The sequence below is a fragment of the Bolinopsis microptera genome, chromosome 5, assembly GCF_026151205.1.
Source record: "Bolinopsis microptera isolate Bmic1 chromosome 5, MBARI_Bmic_1.0, whole genome shotgun sequence".
Classification (NCBI taxonomy): Eukaryota; Metazoa; Ctenophora; class Tentaculata; order Lobata; family Bolinopsidae; genus Bolinopsis; species Bolinopsis microptera.
The window spans coordinates 3925119-3943276 of NC_087076.1; the positions used below are offsets into that span (position 1 = coordinate 3925119).

Sequence of the window (18158 nt, forward strand, 5' to 3'; positions counted from 1 at the left end):
AACAACGAAAATGCAACAATAATAATAGGAGACTCCAACACTAGATTCTTGAAATTCGGTAGTGGGAAAGGACGTTTTGGTCATAGAATGCCAGGGAAAAGGGTAGAATGTTTTATTATTGATATGATTAACCCAAGTTTGTGTGAAGGTTACAGAAATATTTTTATTCATTGTGGAGTAAATGATATTAAGAAACGGAGCTCAAATATCGAGCAGTGTGCCAGTGATCTCAAGGTAAAACTTGATGATATATGTCGTAAATGTCCATACTCCAAGGTTACCGTTTCGCCAGTACTACCCACTAAGTTTGGCTGGTTGAACGAGAAAGCATTATATTTTAACAAACTTATATTTCAATATGTTGACATGAACCCAAAGGTGGGAACTCTAGATTTTAATGAATTTGTTGGTGAAGATGGTAAACTAGCTGACCAGTTCGGTCGTTTCAAGGATAAAAGTGATGCCATCCATCTTGGGTCTACTGGTATCTTTAAGTTGTCTAGGCTAATAGTGGATAAAATACAGCGCAATCCAATAGATGGGCGCCAATTTAGTGATATTGCTAGGAGTAAAGTTGGGATGTTCAATTCACGTATTCAAAGAGCTCCGAAACCATGAATAGAACAAATATATGTGAGAACTGTATCTGCTGCAGCAAACCTATTCGTGCTGGACACCCATTTATAAATTGCAATAAGTGTGATTGCATCATTCACAAGAGATGTAAAACACAGGAAAACATTGCCACTTTTAGAGAAAAAACTTACTGCTCAAATTGTATTCAAAATCATGATATAATTCGTTATAATCCATTCTATCAAGCACCTCACTTTTCAAACAACGAACTACTTGACAATGAACCTCACGACTATATAGACTCAATAAGTACAATCTCAAAAACTCTTGAGAACTATCAATCATATTCTATTAAAAACTTCAACAACCTCATAAAGCAGATTCCTCAAACAACATCAAAGCGCATATTCTCACACTACTTTCGAAATATTGATGGAAATGGTACTAACTTTGACAAATTGGCCTTAGAATAAGCCTGCATAGACCACAAATTTTCTGTGATAGGTTTAGCAGAAACAAACATTGATCCCTGTAATAGTCAGCTGTACCAAATTAAAGACTATACTTCATGTTACCAAAAACGCTTCGTTTCTAATAAGACACAACAGGTAAAAAGTAAAGGAAGTGGAGTTTCTCTCTACATTCACAACTCCTTTAACTTTAGTGTGATTGAAAAGTTATCTGTTTGTACAGAGCAATTTGAGTCCCTATTCATAACAATAAGTAATGCTCCAGAACCAGTAACAGTTGGAGTTGTATACCGCTCACCAAGCAATCCACTTGCTAACTTCAATGCACAGTATAAAGAAGTTCTTACTGCACTGAAAGGACATAAAGCATACATATTAGGGGACTTCAATGTTAACATAACCAATTTATCAGGCCCAGATGAAGATATATTCGAAGAAGTTATTTATAGTCACGGGTTCACGCCCACAATATCCATTCCCACACACCAAATGCCCCACTGCTCAAAAACGTGCATTGATAACATACACACTAATGACATTCACTCATCAACTATATCTGGAGTAATTCAGGATAGTGCTTCACATCACCAGCCCATTTTCTGCCTTCAAGTAATGAATTCTGATACTAGTTCGGAACAGAATAAATCACCTGAAAAAACAACGATTTATTATAACTATAGTAATGCAAACCTTGATAAGCTCTGTGAAGAAATTGAAAACGACATAGATACATTTTACCACAGATGTGACTCTTTTGAATCCTTCATGGATCTGTTTCAAGAAAAGATAGATATATCTTGCAAATTGGCTTCACCAAAAACCACCAAACGAAATAATATAACAAATCCATGGATCACAAACGGCCTTATCAACTCTGTGGAGAAAAAAGCCAGACTTTATTTTGAATGGAAAAAAACAAAAACATTGTTAATTCCAGATGGGGATCTGGAAAGACATAATGTTTACAAGGACTACTCAAAATATCTTAAAATTGCCATAAAAACTGCCAAAACCAGGTATTATGCTGAAAAGTTTGAGAAAAATAGCCATAACTCCAAAAAAACCTGGCAAATAATTAACGAGCTTCGTGGCAAAAAGAAGAATCAGCTAAAAGATGACTTCATTATAGATGGAACTAGAGTAATTTGTAGGCGGACTATTGCAAACAAATTCAATAGTTACTTTACATCTTTAGCTAGTAATTTAAATGAGAAGGTTTTGTCCGAGAACCAACTGTCTATCCAACCAATGCAATCATTTGTTGAGTTTATGTCGAAATCAGTCAACAGTTCAATACATCTAGAAGAAACTCATCCTGAGGAGATTCTTGAAATAATTCAAGAATTCGTTAACGGAAAAGCCAGTGATATACCAATAGCAGTTATCAAGAAACCGGCTCATCTCTTATCCAACATATTAGCAAATTTGTATAATACATGTATTCAAAAAGGCACGTTCCCATCCATATTCAAAATAGGCAAAGTAACTCCTATCCATAAAAAAGATAATAAAGAAAATATTGAAAATTATAGACCTGTGTCAATATTGCCAATCTTTGGTAAAATATTTGAAAAAATAATATACAAACGGCTTTATACCTTTTTCACTGCTAATGACATTCTCAGTAATGAACAATTTGGTTTTCGAAAAGGCCACTCAACCTCACATGCACTCCACAAATCAGTTCATTCAATCACAACATCAACATCCAGTGGTAATCATGTTCTAGGAATCTTTATTGACCTAAGCAAAGCTTTTGATACTCTTGACCATGGCATTCTCCTGAGGAAACTGGAAAATTATGGGGTTAGAGGTCTAGCTCTAGGACTTCTAAAAAGCTATTTATCCGATAGATCACAGTATGTTTCATTTAATAATTTAATATATATGTAGACCAAGGTCTGTGCACGGGATGCTTCCTTCATTTCTCAACACTACATCAGAGACTATGAATGTAAAATATGGAGTTCCCCAAGGTTCCATACTAGGCCCTCTACTTTTCTTATTATATATGAACGACATAATAAACTGTTACAAAGGCGATGAATGCAAATTTGTGCTCTATGCTGATGACACAAATATATTTATCACTGGACCGTCCAAAGAAGCAACATACTTGAAGGCCAATAAAGTTCTTGATTTCGTATGCAAATTCATGAGAAGTAATCTCTTACATATAAATATGTCTAAATGCTGCTACATACATTTTCTACCTGCATACGAATCTGATGAAACCTGCGCCAGGGTTAGGCCGTATGCCAATGAACATGACAAATCACAAGGAATATTTATAAATGGACACAAAATTGTTAAGGTTAGCAACACCAAATTTCTTGGTGTAGTAATTGATGAAAAACTTAGCTGGGGCCCACATATAGAATATCTACGGGTATCGGCCTTACAAAATGACATGAAAAAGGAGATGGCTCTGAAATGCACAAAAATGAGTTTTGTTCATGTTTTATTATCCAGATAGGTAGTTCAACAAGTATATTTTTCTTCCCGGGGGTTGATTTCATTAAATAACCGTAAATTTTGCGATAAAAATTGTCATCTTTGAAATCTTCCAAAAAAACATGCCTTACAAAATGACAATTTCGTCACAGCTGTCATTTTTTAACAGCAGCCAGATAGAAATTTGATTTCACCTAGGACAGTTAGATAAATATAATATATTGAAGATTAGAATAGCTTTTACAGGAAAAAGGATGGTTGGAAAAAGTTGGGCAACTTCGCGTGAGATTGTGCCTTACAAAATGACAACCCAAAACGGCATCACTCCAAATCCGATTTGGGAAAAAGTTTCATTATTCTTTCACGTGTCTTACTGTTAGATACATATGTTGTTTATATTATACCAGTTCTGTTTTTACCAGAATATATTAAAAAAGGAACATTTTTTATACTTTGAAAAAATTGAAAAAATGTCATTTTGTGAGGCGTAAAAATCATTTTTTGTTTTCATACTTGAACACAGTATTTGGTTATATTTGATATGTTCTATGCCTGGATAGATCACTTTTCAGTGTTTAGTTAACGTTTGACATGTATTACTCTCTGCTTTCACAAAATAGAAGCTTTATTTCGTTGAGTTTTGAAATATTTTTAAAACGTTTTGATATCAGAGCTGCACTTTTGTAATGCTTACTTGATTGTTAACTGTCAGATTATGATTATTTTTAACTCCTTCTTGTATTGACTGTTTCTGATCCATTTTAGATGATGAAAGTAATTCAATCTGAAACACTGTCATTTTGTAAGGCTTTCCGTGTCATTTTGTGAGGCATTTTTATCAAAATTGATGATCAAACGAACACATATAGGCTCATCATAAGCTTACTGGGTTTTAGAATACCAATGATTAGGCAAGGTGCATCCAATATAAATATGCCATCTTTGAATCATAAAATAAAACTGTCATTTTGTGAGGCATAACACTGTCATTTTGTGAGGCTAGGTCGTTTTTTTGTCATTTTTCCTACCAAAGTCACTAAATCAGTTTTTTTATTTAACCAGAGTAGTCTTTGATTGACATAAGTCATGGTAGTACCTGGTTTCCTGGGGTTAAATTCAAAACTTTGGTCTCCATTCTGGTTAACAGTTAGGCGGGGCAATGACTGAACAGCAAAAACGTCCATATTTATGTAAGAAATATAGATTTTATGTCATTATCATTCCTTGGGAAGTGTTAATTAATGCTTTTTCTTTCATACAGTAAAAGGAATAGGGTTCAATGTATAGGGAACCTAAGCTACAGCATGGTCTATGTCGACTGTCATTTTGTGAGGCCTGTCATTTTGTAAGGCCGATACCCGTAAGAAAAAAAATTAGATCCACTACAGGAGCACTTAACAGGATTAAACATTCAGTTCCAGGGGAACACTACCAAAAAATATACTCTGCATTATTGGAATCACAGCACATCTTGCTTACGGAATAAGTGTTTGGGCTCAGCTCTCAAAGACCAACCAAACGATAAGCTGTTCATAATAAAATAATAATAATAAAATTTGGTAGCTTAAACACAAACTCTAAGCCCAGTGGATAAACCACAAAACTTATGCTCTATTGTGTGAAACAAAGATACTAGATCAAGATAACTATCAAGGAGTGTATGCATAGGACATAAAAAGTTTTGAACAGATCAACATCGGAACAAGTCTTAATTTCAATTGGTAGTTGGTTCCAGATTTTCGGAGCAACAGTCTGAAACGCTCTTGGGTGTGATCTTGTAGATCCGACGGGTAGGTGTAAGGAGGAAGTTCTTCTGCTACTCGAACTAACAAATGTTACTAGATCACACAGATATGCAGGAGCAACACCATTGACTGCTTTGAAAATCAGTAAGCATAACTTAAACTCAATCCTCTCCTTCACCTTGAGCCAATGAAGGGATTTGAGCTTCTCCTCGACTGAGTCTCTCTTCTTTAATCCAAAAACCAGACGGCATGCTCGGTTCTGAATGTTCTGCAGCTGCGTAATTGAGGCTTGACTACAACCATAGTAAAGTGCATTGCAGTAGTCAAGCGATGAGATTACAATTGCTTGAGTCAGTGTTCCCATCTGTTTGGTTGTTAGGAATGTTTTCATCTTAGCAAGGTCTCTTAGTTTCAGAAAACACGATGTTTTAAGTTGCTTGATTTGCTCACCAAAGTTTAGTTGAGAGTCGAGACGAAATCCGAGGTTCTTTGCAACAGGTGACAGCCTGACACACGTCTCAGAGTTAACAAACACGCCCCCTATAGACAGCTGCTGGAGAACAAGCGGTGTCCCAAAGACAAGAATCTCAGTTTTTCCTGCATTGAGCTGTAGATAATGTTTTTTCATCCAGTCATTAATTTCTTGGAAACATTTGGGAACATCGTTGATAAGGACGGTGGGCTCCTCGTTTGGCTTGAAACTTTTATACAGCTGATGATCGTCGGCGTAACCCTGGATGGAGAAGTTCAAATCATGTGCTGCTGAGTACAAAGAGCGAATGTAGATGTTGAACAGGACCGGACCCAGCACAGAGCCCTGTGGGACTCCAAACTTAATCACTATCTCATAAGATTCCTCATTTCCAACTTTAATCGTTTGACATCTACCTGTGAGGAAGCTGCTGAACCATTTCCAAGCTGTCCCTGTTATTCCCAACTCATTTCTGAGGATGTTCAGTAGTTTGCAGTGGTCAACTGTATCAAAAGCTGCGCTGAGATCTAGGAGAAGAACAACAGTTGCCTTGCTTTCTGTAGATGCAATGAGTAGATCGTTAACAACTCTCACAAGCAGAGTCTCGGTGCTGTGTTTTGATTTGTATCCAGACTGCTGTGGGATGTTCAGGTTGTTGTTTTCTAGATGTTCATTTAGACGCCTGAGCACTACTCTTTCTATCAACTTGCCCACAAAACTAAGGTTAGATATTGGTCTATAATTCTTGAGATTATCACTATCTAATCCCTGGCCCTTGATCAGGGGTGTGATATGAGCTAGTTTAGCGCCATCAATACTGCCAGAAGATAATGAAGCATTTACTATGTCAACTAAGACGGGTAGTAGAACCTCAAGGTTTTCTTTAAAGATGTTTGCAGGTAGAGGGTCAATTGAAGAAGACTTGATCTCAGATGCCTTGATTATCTCCTCTAGTTCTTCTAGAGTAGTTGGAGAGAACTCAGCTAGTTTTTCTCCGCAGTAAGAGGGCGTTTGATCGTCAGACTCCACATGATCAAAGTTATTTCGTATTGCCTTTATTTTCTCCTGAAAATATACGTTATTTTCTCCTGAAAATAACTCAGAAATGTTGTATAAGAATCCTTTTTGGAGACCTAAATGCATACCTCGACAAACATGCCACTTGTGCACGAGCCAGACCTTATACAAAACAGAGGTTAGGAGCTGCTTTTTTCGAAAAAGAGCACACCAAGCCCATTTTTAATCGACTAAAATTGCTTACTGTTCAAAACTTGTACAAATACCACTGTATATCTGAGATATTTCGAATTATGAAATTTCGCACTCCATACTCGTTGTATTGTACTATAGACTCATCAAAACGTGATACAAGCAATGTCATAATCCTCCCAAGAAAAACCAACACTTTTCTTTATATAGCCTCCAAATTGTGGAATAGCATACATAAACGGATTCTAAATGAGAATGGGGAAATCCTCACTACTTCTGTATCTTTGGTTAAATTACGCTGTAAAAGTATCATCCTGGGATCTCAATCCATCAACAATAATAACACCTGGACTTACCACAACTTTCACATCGCCCCTCACTCAATCACAGACCAAACCATCTCATCACTCACTCACCAAATTGCCGACCCAATATCTATTGAAGTGGCGAAAATTTTCTAGACAAATGATATTTCGATATTATTGCTGCAGCAGATACAAATACCAACATTATTATATTCCCAAACGTTTGAACCTTTAAATTAACTAGGAAAGTCAATCCTCAACTTGACTTTTACTGTTTTAAACAGATATATATTAACTTAATTTATTATTACTAGCAGGAACCCGTATAATATAACCCTAAACGGTGTCAAGACTCAAAATACTAAAATAATTATTACCTATTTAATCGGCGTTTTTGACACCACTTGGGGGCCCAAATTTTCGGCTCTAAAATCATTATTCCTTGGCCAATTTTTTATTTTTTCATGCCGATTTGAAGGCCATTAAAGCATTTGACCCAGCCAAAAAAGTTCCAGTTGTATATCTTTTACGGTTTTTGCGGAAAGTCGCGTTAAAGTTGATGCCGTGGTGTCAGTAAAATGGCACAGATATATATATATATATCGTCTCGCTTTATATATAGTAAGATTATTTTTTTTTTACATACTCCTTCTTAGTGTGGTGACTTGGGGTCCATAAATATAACAATACAAGCTGATAAACCAAAAAGAACAACTGGGGTAGGTAGGTAGCCCTGGTGGGTGCGTAAACTTTACGGTCTGCTCTCTCCAAGATCAGCCTGCTTCTCCATTTTACCGTGAAGCCTAATTTCTAGTTTTTATAAAATATACAATGCAAGTGCAGGTTTACTAATCTTAATCTACGTAACAACTCAATAGCCCAAGTCACCTTTTAGGTTTACAACCTACCAAAACGCGCGCCGAGTTGGACTCGTCGACGGTCAATATATGGAACAGATATTTTACGAGTATCACCCGTTAAAAGTCACCATACCCGTAGTATATTCCATGGTAATAGAAGAGCTTTAAAGTTTTTCAAATTGTTGCTATAATTGATTTAAATAAAAATTTGTTGTTTTCTTGTTTTCTTGAAGGCCCTGCTGACCCCGCTGTGCAGGGGGGCGCCGTCTTAGGGGGGCGCCAAATCGTCGTTTGAATGTGGGACAATTTCGAAAACTTAACTAAAGTACTAGCAAAACTGCACGTTTTGCTCTAGATACACACTTTTTTAGAGATTTTACCGGCGTATTCTTTAAAATCACCTAATTTGTTCAATTTTATGGAGGGGCACCAAAAGGGGAGGGGGCGCCAACAGGGGGGCGCTTTTTTTGGCAGGGGGGCGCCAACAGGCAACGTTACGCCACTGGCGCTACTGGGCCTCCCCGAGCTGCGATGAATTGACATTGTCAATTAACACCGATACAATATAGTGTGTAATATATAATGTGCAACTGTTATTCGTTTTGAAATTTCCTGCCAGCCAGTCTGAGGTGACTTGCAGTCTGTCCTCATGATACTCTGGCAACCTTTGCGGGAAATTATCGGTTACCTGTGTCCTTTTGGGAGAAAAAATTCCCAGAAAATGAGTAACATCCGTCAAAACTTTAGATATAGGTCAATAATGGAAATAATAATGGGATCATCCGTGAATAAATTCGTAACAAATGATTTTCTACATACAGGAATGTGCTGTCCATAATTCCAGGAATCACTCTACACTCGACTGTCACGTAATTTTTAAACATGTTCTCTAGCTGGTCCTGAATGACTATTCGAAATCCTAACCCACTTATCCATGATCCCAACCCTAAAACCCCATCTTTAACAAAAGCATTATATGCTGAAAACCTAACCCTAACGAGAAATTAGATCAACTTCCTTATACTGTAATATCGAGACAGTTTTTCGTCAATATCTCGCCAGGGAAGTATTTTAATCATGTGTCATGGGGGTGATTCAGAATCAGCGTCCGAAAATACATCGATTCAAGCTGGTCTCTGCAACTGTCGGGGGCTCTTTTAGAAAAATATTGAAGATAGACTGTAAAGTGATTTAGCTCGGAAAGTTTTGGGGAATTTTATAATCCAATTTTTTCAGGCGTCAACAGTCTAAAATATAAATGGTTGCAATTAATATTACTCGAAAATATAAGCATGAACATGATCCAAAAGTGTTAATAGATTATATTGCATGCCATTGTTACGTTCATTATTCTGGATTTATTTGTTATTGTTGTTGACGAATTATTATACTCGTCTAAATTTCTTCAAAGTAGCGCGCGGCGCTTTTTCCTCGAAACTGAACCTGCCTGAAGCTAGAGGCAAGTAGTCCTTGGAGGACTTCGCCGCTTCGACGCACCTTAATTGACGATGTCAATTCTTGGCAGCTCGGCGCGGCACAGTAGCGCATCGCGCTACAACGACGCACCGTGCAAACTATTATTTTTACTTCGCATCGTTGCAAAGCAACGATTTGGAAGGGTTGACATCGTCAATCAAGGTTAGTCCATTAAAAATGGACAAAAATTGTTTATAAATAATTTTAATTAGCTCGGTCAGATGCACAACTATTGAAACTGAAATTAAAATTTTTGAGAGATTTAATTTGTAATTGTTTCAAAAATTTTGAATTTGCAAAATTCAGCATTTAAGTTTTTTAAAGTTTTAAATATTAAAATAAAACCGTAAATTTTGAGTTTAAATAATATGACCACAAACCTATAAAAATTGTATCAAAATAACTAAAACTGTAAAATTTATATCAATATAAACCGGAAAAAGCGCGCGGCGAGCATGGAGCAAGCGCCTGCGTTTTGTCATACGTTGTATGACCCGCCGCGCACGAAGTGCGCGGCTCCCCCCTGTAGCGTCGAAGACGCTACTATAGTGAAGCTACTATAGTGAAGCGACAGTGGGGGTCACCACGTGATACAACCTACGTTAAGAAAACAACAATTTCAAGAAAAAAACAACAAATTTATTTAGTATCAATTAAAGCAGAAAAATATATTTTATATATATTATAGCTAGCACGAACTTTATACCAAATATCTTAAAAGACTTGGAGTAGCATTGTCACACTTTGTATTACCCGCTGCGCACGTGTGCGCGGCTCCCCTATATCGTAGAAATGCTACAGGGGGTCACGATGTGATACAAATTAGCAAAAGAGTGACTAGAATGTATATACCTTTTACAAAATATGTCGAAAAAATCCAGGGTGACACAGGATCGGAGAGTGCAAACCGAAATGTTTATGCATCCACCTTTTCCTCCTGAATTCTTGGTTGAATAGACAATTATGCGTTGCAAACTTGATCGTTTTTATTCCAAGTCCATTTGTTTAAAGAAGTAGTATTATTTATGTATGGACATGGAGTTAGCTTCATTCAATTATAACAATATCAATATAATCAATATCAATATCAGACTAAACAATCGCCCAAAATCAATCTGAGAATTTTTTAGTCTATAGTACAATCATGATAGTAATAGTAAGTGTGTGCTGCTGCAATTAGATTAGATTACTGCCATTTAAAATTGTTTGGAGTTCAAGTATCTTTTAAGTCAGCAGCTTGTGGTTGTATTAAACAGCATTTTTAGCAAACAGTACTCTGTTTGCTAAAAATTTAACCTACCAAGACGCGTGCTGAATTGGACTCGTTGATGGTTGTCTATTTGGAACAAATATTTTACAAGGGATAAAAAGCGGTAGTAAAGTTAAGATATCAGATTTAGATATCAATTTAGAGCCAACAAATTGAATTGGCTACTTTTACTACTACAACAAAGTGTTTTTATGAAATTTTCTTAGATTTTTATTGAATTTCTATATATAGAAATTTTATATAGGGTTATTGCTATATTAGATGTTATTAGAAAAGACTTGACTAGTAGAAATCTTGATATTAGACTTAAGAATTTGACTGATTTCGAAGACCTTAGATTTTTGGCTTTAGATAGGGAGGAATGGAAGAAGTTAGAAGATGGTTGATGTTTTTGTTTTCTTTTTTATGCGTTTTGATATCTATAAGGTGCCTAGGATGCTCTTTTAAAGAGATATTTCGTACTTTGAAAGATTTACTACTACTACTACTATTGCTATATTATGTGTATATTGTTTGAATAATTTCAAGATATTTTACAAGTATCACAGGTCTAACAGTGCTGCATGATGGTATTATTTTGTTCACATTTTTAGACAACTTTTGATTTCAAATTTATCAAGATCAGAGATTGAGGGTGTCTAACTTTATAGCTAGACAATTACTATTGTTGAAATTACCTGTTTATATTGTTTTAACAATTTAATTATCAAAAAGTTATTTAACATAAAAATACCGACAAAGATAACAATATGATATTTGATACACCTCCAAGGCCCAAGCATCACCCATGCAGGTGGCCGTGGTATCATCTGTATATAGTAGTCTATGAGGCTAATATTCAGCATATTGATTGCCATCATGTCTCAACTCTTCACAGGAGGACTAGTGCAAAGAAACTGCTGCTAACTGCTGCTAACTGCTGCTATGGGCAGGCGCGGGACAGCAGCAGTTAGCAGCAATTAACAGCAGTTAGCAGCAGTTTCTTTGCACTATAGTCCTCCTGTGTCTTAGCTATCCATCACAATAGGAATTATACAGCCTTCTTTGGTTACTTCAGTGGACATCATTATGATTTCTAAAATCACCAATTAATTCATTATATATTAACGGAATGTTACTGTGTTGCAGGATGCGCCCTAGAAGAACAATATTTTTGTTATGAATTCAATGCGAATCAAGTCATCAGCTGTGTTAACAGCTTACATTAAGCATCGTCGATATCCAGCTTGAACTGATTTTATATTATACGGAGATATTGTCAACGACCAGTTTGGACTGTCACACTTTAACTGGGAAGTTGATGACGTAAACTACCACATTCTCAGGACTGGGTGCTATCCTTTTGTTAAGTACCATTGCACTAAAGCACCTCACACAGATTTAGCAACTGAAAATTTGTTTTATGGTGTCCTTAAAGCAGTCAATTTGGGCATACCTCTTGTAATAGTATGGATTGGCTGGGATGATGTTAGCTAAACACAAAGAAAATATTGTCATCAAAGGAAATAATATTGAGCTAAGGTTCTGGTACAAGGAGACTTGGTGAAACACTTCTATTCAACCTTGATTATTTATGCTTTAATTGATTTTCTATTTTTTCTATGAGATAATGCATTTCATCTTCAGATTAATGTCTGGTCATTCAGTTAGTAAAGGCAGAGATGGCCGAAAAGTCATTGTATTCTCAAATAAGATTTAAGTCACAATGTTTATAAACTCTTCTGCAACTAAATCTCATCATTTGTGAAAAATGGGTTATTTCACCCTTATCAGATCTTATAGAACAAACTGGTTTGACCTTGTCAGAAATCAAAATGATTCAAGCAAAAGCCTCAGGAAAACTTTGTCCTAGGATTTTTCAAGTCACCCCATCCATGAAAGAAGGGTTTGACTGGTCATTTGGATGTAGAAACCTTGATGTACCTTTTGGATGCCTATTGAAAGAGGGTAAAGTGTTGGAAATATGGGGAGCTTCTGGAAGCGGTAAAACTCAATTGTCACTTCAAATGTGTTCTGCAATTCCCCCAGAATATTGCTCTGCTTATATCAGTACTGAAGGTAGTATATCAACATCTAGACTCTTTGATATCTGTAGTGCAAGGGGTATGACTAGTGCTAACTGTGATATGCTGACATGCACCACTGTTGATAGCTTCTCTGATTGTGTTCTTAGGCAACTCCCCCTTCTTTTGGCTACTAAGCCTGTGAAATTAATTGTAATTGATTCCATTGCAGCTCCGTTTAGGGCCGGAGAAATTGAAGGAGGTGGAGTGAGAAGGGCCCAAAAAATTCGTTCCATTGGTCAGCAGCTAAAATACCTTTCCTCTAAATACAAATTACTGGTAGTGATACTGAATCAAGCAACTGACCATCCCATCAAGGGCACACAACCAGCATTAGGTATGACTTGGTCTTACTTGATTAATAGTCGTCTTAGAATAGAGAAGCTGGGATACGATAATATGATTGGTGCTCGGAGGGTTAGTGCTGACAAAGGCTCATGTGTAAAATCAGGAACTTTTGTCGACTGTACAATTCAAAAAGAAGGCTTGTTATAGAACTTGAATATTTGGCTGGGTTTTTTTAATGGGTTGCAGTCTCTCACTGCAGTCTTTTCTTTTCTTGAAAAAAATTGTCTTTTTTTGCATATTAATTTATTAACATTTTATAAATATAAATCACTATCACGTACAAAATATTTCTTTTCTATTCGAATTATGAAGTATTTAAACAATTTAACTTAGTTTTGTGTTTTGATGGAATTTACAATATTTAAAATTACTCTTTGTAGTGTTACTGGAATGGCTTTTCATTGTTTCGTGATAACATTTTTACCAGCCTGTTAGTTAATCAATTTATTGACCTATTAAAGTCTAGGCTGTCACCTATTTTTCATGAATCAATCCATCTCAATTATGGAACCAGATTTACAAGGCTTTGAGGACACTCAAAAAATGTTCTGGGACGTTATTTACAAAGTTTGTATCCATTTTTATTCATACCTTCTTTAAATGTAGAATGCTAGCTATTTGTATCATACAGTAGCATCACAGATTATATTTTTTAAATATTCAAAAATCAAACCTTGACTAAATTTTCATCTTTAATGTAATTATCTTAACTAATTTATTTTAATAAATAACAATTTCAGACTGACTGGACAGAGTGGTGGCTGGTGTCTGTGCAGACGTTCCATGTACTGATGTTCTGCCTTGTTGTTATCTCACATCGTGCTAACTGGAACCTTATCTCTGCAATTACATTCCTTTTCCTGCTTACTCTAATGTACTTTGCTCAGACGCTGAACACAATTGCAGCTCAGAACTATGATCAGTTTACCAATGAACAATACTTTGACAGTGATGGACTTTTTATTACTCTTGTGTTGCTTCTACCGTGTGCTCTGAATTGCATCCTTTTTATTGTAAGTATTGTTAAAACTTGTAAAAAAGATTATCATTTCAGCTCTTTTAGAGTGAAAATATATTAAAATTTATAATTAATTAATCTTACCAAACAACTCTATACAAAATTATTGCTCTACAAAATAAATATTTCAGTTCTCTTGGTTGTTGCAGTCCTGGACTCTTATGGTCGATCTAAAGACCCAACAAGCAAAGAGATATGTAGCGTCACAGAAGAAGGACAAATAGCCACATCAAATATTATTAAATTAATTTATCATCAGAAGATCTAATTATGCATGGTTGGTTTTACATTGCTTGACAAAATAACTTGAGAATATTACCTGAGCATGTTAATATTTTTAATTTTCGGACAGGAATTTATTGATTTTTTCGAGCCTAAGCTTTATTCGGGACACCGTGACATGAACAGTTCAAATAGCTATTTTTGAAATCTTCAGATTTTTTCATTCAGAACTTTTATGGTTCTCGATTAAATCTATCATGAGGGGGTTTTATTTTGGCATTGTATTTTTCAATTGGCATTGTATTTTTCAATTGAATAATTATGTGAATGTTATTGAAAATGTATCTATTCAGTGCTCTTGATGATTCTATTCATAATCACTGCACACAAACAAACGTGAAACTCTATTCGACCAACTGTTCTACCGACTATTCGAACGGTGCATTTCTACGAATACACATAAATATATTTATAAAATATAAATGCATACAAAATTTTATAATTCAATTGTAATTAACAATAAAAATATCAGCAAAACCAGATTTAATGGAATGATTCATTCATGATCCATTCATGGATTAATTCTATTACTTCGTGATATCTCAACATTTAATAACACTATTTTTTCTAGATGTTATTAATCCTATTACACACATTTCTTCATCATGCTGTGGCTGACACAAATGTTGCTTCTAAGATCAACACCTTCGGATTGAAACTCCTGCAACACGTCCCACCTGATGAAAACATAATGATATCCCCGTTTTCTATTTGCACTGCAGTCGCTATGCTCAATGTTGGTACTTCTGGTGAAACTAGGAAACAGATTGACTCTGCTTTTGGCTGGTCTGATTCTACAGATTTATCAGGTCAATACAAGGACTTTCTTACTAAAGTTGAGGGATCTGAAAGTGACAAGTTTACCCTTTCATCTAACAACCGTCTGTACATCGACAACACATTCATCCCTCTGCAAAGTTATTCTAATGAGCTTACTACTAACTTTGGTGCTGAGGTTGAAGCTGTTAACTTCAGTAATGGTGATAATTCAGCAACTGTTGAACATATAAACACATGGGTTGAAGAAAAAACGAATGATAAAATCAAGAAACTTTTCTCTGATATCGACAGTAAAGTCCGAGCTATCTTGATAAACACCATCTACTTCAAGGCAACATGGGTAAACCCATTCAACCAAGTCATAACTCAGGATGCATTCTACCTTGATGAAGAATATGCAATAAAAACAGATACTATGCATCTGGAAGAGAGGCTGCCATATTTTGAAAACAAGGACATTGAACTTGTTAAACTGCCTTACGCTAGTGAAGGATCACAGAGAGTGAGTATGGTGATCATCAAACCCAAAACGCGAGCAGGTCTAAGTAGTCTTGAAAAGAAGATTGGGTACCAGTTCTCTGAGGTTTCTTCTTGGGTGAGCAGTGTTGAGTACATATTGTTGGATTTCTCAATGCCAAAATTCCAATTTGAATCTGGAGTTGACAAGCTGAAAGAAATTCTCATGGAAGATTTTCAGGTTTTAGATGTGTTTGATGAAAATAAAGCTGATCTTTCTGGAGTTAGCTCTACTGAAGATCTATTTGTTTCCTTCATCAAACACAAGTCCTTCATATCAGTGAATGAAAATGGTACTGAAGCTGCTGCTGCCACAGCTATTGGTATGAGTGCTGAGTCAGTCGAGATGGATAAACCTCGTGAAGTGCAGGTGAACCAGCCGTTTATGTTTTTGATCTACGACGAAAGTAACGAGGTTGTTCTGTTTGTTGGTCGGATGGTACATCCTGACTCTGAGAAGGATTCTGACAAGTACCTTGAAAGTAGGTACATTAGTTCGGGTAGTTCTACTAGCGCCAAGTTTGCTGGCCAGAGCTTACTGATCTGTATTATTGTGGCGATGGTATTGCAATAAATAAATGAACGTGTTTGGATATTTATAAATTCAGTTTTTTTTTTTTATTAAAAAAAAAAACAAATATTTATTTTTACGGAACAATCAAGCAATATCAATAATAAATAAATCAGGGGAGGTTTGAAGAGGTTTCAAGTGCCGAAGGCCACTGCTTATCTTTAGGATTTGAGAGTGACCTGTGCTTGAAACCCCCTCAACCATCCACTACGTCAATATACTTATTATACAAATATAGAAAAATATAATAATCTAAAATTACTTATTGGTTTAGTTTGGTGACACAGAAGAGCCCAGTTGAGTTTTAGTTTAGGTTTAGGTTTAAATCATAGTTTAAAAGGTTAGCCATGTTTCATGGCAGAGAGAGATATCATGTGTGCAGAGTTACAGTTGGTACCTACTATACAAATATTAAATTCAATGCTTAAGTTATTTAAGCAATAAATGTTCTAAAGGTTTAGAATCATTAGTTAGATACACGGCAACCGTGGGTATTTTTATTCTTAATTTACCATATAGTTAGTATTTTTTAGTTAATTTTCAGTGTAGAATACAAGGATAGTTGGAAGTCTTGTATTCATTATTAGTATTCAAATTGTACATCCAATTTATAGTTCTAATAACCACAGAGATTTCAAAACTATGTAGAGGCTTTTGGGCAATTTAGTCTTAGTGAAGCACATTCTTGTATTATTTGACAACAGAAGAGTGCAATTAAAATTGTTGTTACATAATACATATTATAATGCTAATTGAAAACATGTGTCTCGTTCTATGAAAAGCACATATAGACCATAACATTATCTATTCAGCAGGATAATTTAATTGGCGAGTTTCTTCTTCTGACAGAGTGCTGTTATAAACAAACTTAGAAGTATGTTAACAAATTAGCCTACTTGAAGATAAAATTCATTTGATGTAACGTTATTATAGAATAGCGCATTACATAATATTAGAATTAGAATTCGAATTAGAATCAAATTTACACAGCAATACAATAAGAATAAAAAATAATTTAAGAAGCTTCAATCTGCTGTGCAGGACATTCAAGTCAGTCGAAAACTGTTAGCAGAACACTCTTCTAGGGACATAAGGATATAGCATGTAAAACATAATAAGTAATAAATTAATGAGTGATAAAATAAGATATGATTTAACAGTGAACTGTGGGCATGAAGGTAACAATTAATGTTGAAAATTACATAGATGCCCACTTTGGAATTTCGTTAGTAATATTATTTACAGTTATACACAGAGAAGTATAGAACAATAATAGAATGGCAATGATAACAAATGGGAACGAATAAAGGAGATGTTTAAAGTTCTATACTTCTGAAAATAGGTCATATAATGCAGGGGGCCTTTCCACCCGACAAAAACTCCAGCACCTTAAAAATTGTTTCAGTTGTCACATAGCTAGAGTGTAGAAATAGTCGAAACTATTGTTTATTTCATAGGATGAGACTCCTTGAATTACATCTGACATAAATTTAGATTTCATATATAGTGTGAATTTTACACTACATTCAATAGTCCTTATGTTCTCTGGAATTGTATTCCAACATTTTGCACCTAAATATGTAAAGGTTTTGTGTGCTCTGGATTTGTGAATATAAAGGTTGCACCTCTCAGCATCACGTGATCCTCTGGATACATAAGAAAATTTACCGGTGAATGATGATGGTGCAGCCTCATTAAGAATTTTATACATATACGTTGATAGATGGAGTTGTCGTCTTAAGT

General features: G+C 35.5%; 2 protein-coding genes across 2 annotated transcripts; both read left to right on the plus strand.

Annotated features, from left to right (window-relative positions):
* The first annotated feature begins 11969 nt into the window (after positions 1-11969).
* LOC134815170 (DNA repair protein XRCC3-like) lies at positions 11970-13630 on the plus strand. The gene has a single exon (XM_063823676.1). It carries the CDS (start codon positions 12652-12654, stop codon positions 13393-13395), a length of 744 nt encoding a protein of 247 aa, XP_063679746.1. The 5' UTR covers positions 11970-12651; the 3' UTR covers positions 13396-13630.
* Positions 13631-15116: 1486 nt separating this feature from the next.
* Positions 15117-17877, plus strand: LOC134816161 (serine protease inhibitor-like). Its single transcript, XM_063824930.1, has one exon. It carries the CDS (start codon positions 15120-15122, stop codon positions 16416-16418), a length of 1299 nt encoding a protein of 432 aa, XP_063681000.1. The 5' UTR covers positions 15117-15119; the 3' UTR covers positions 16419-17877.
* The last annotated feature ends 281 nt before the right edge of the window (positions 17878-18158 follow it).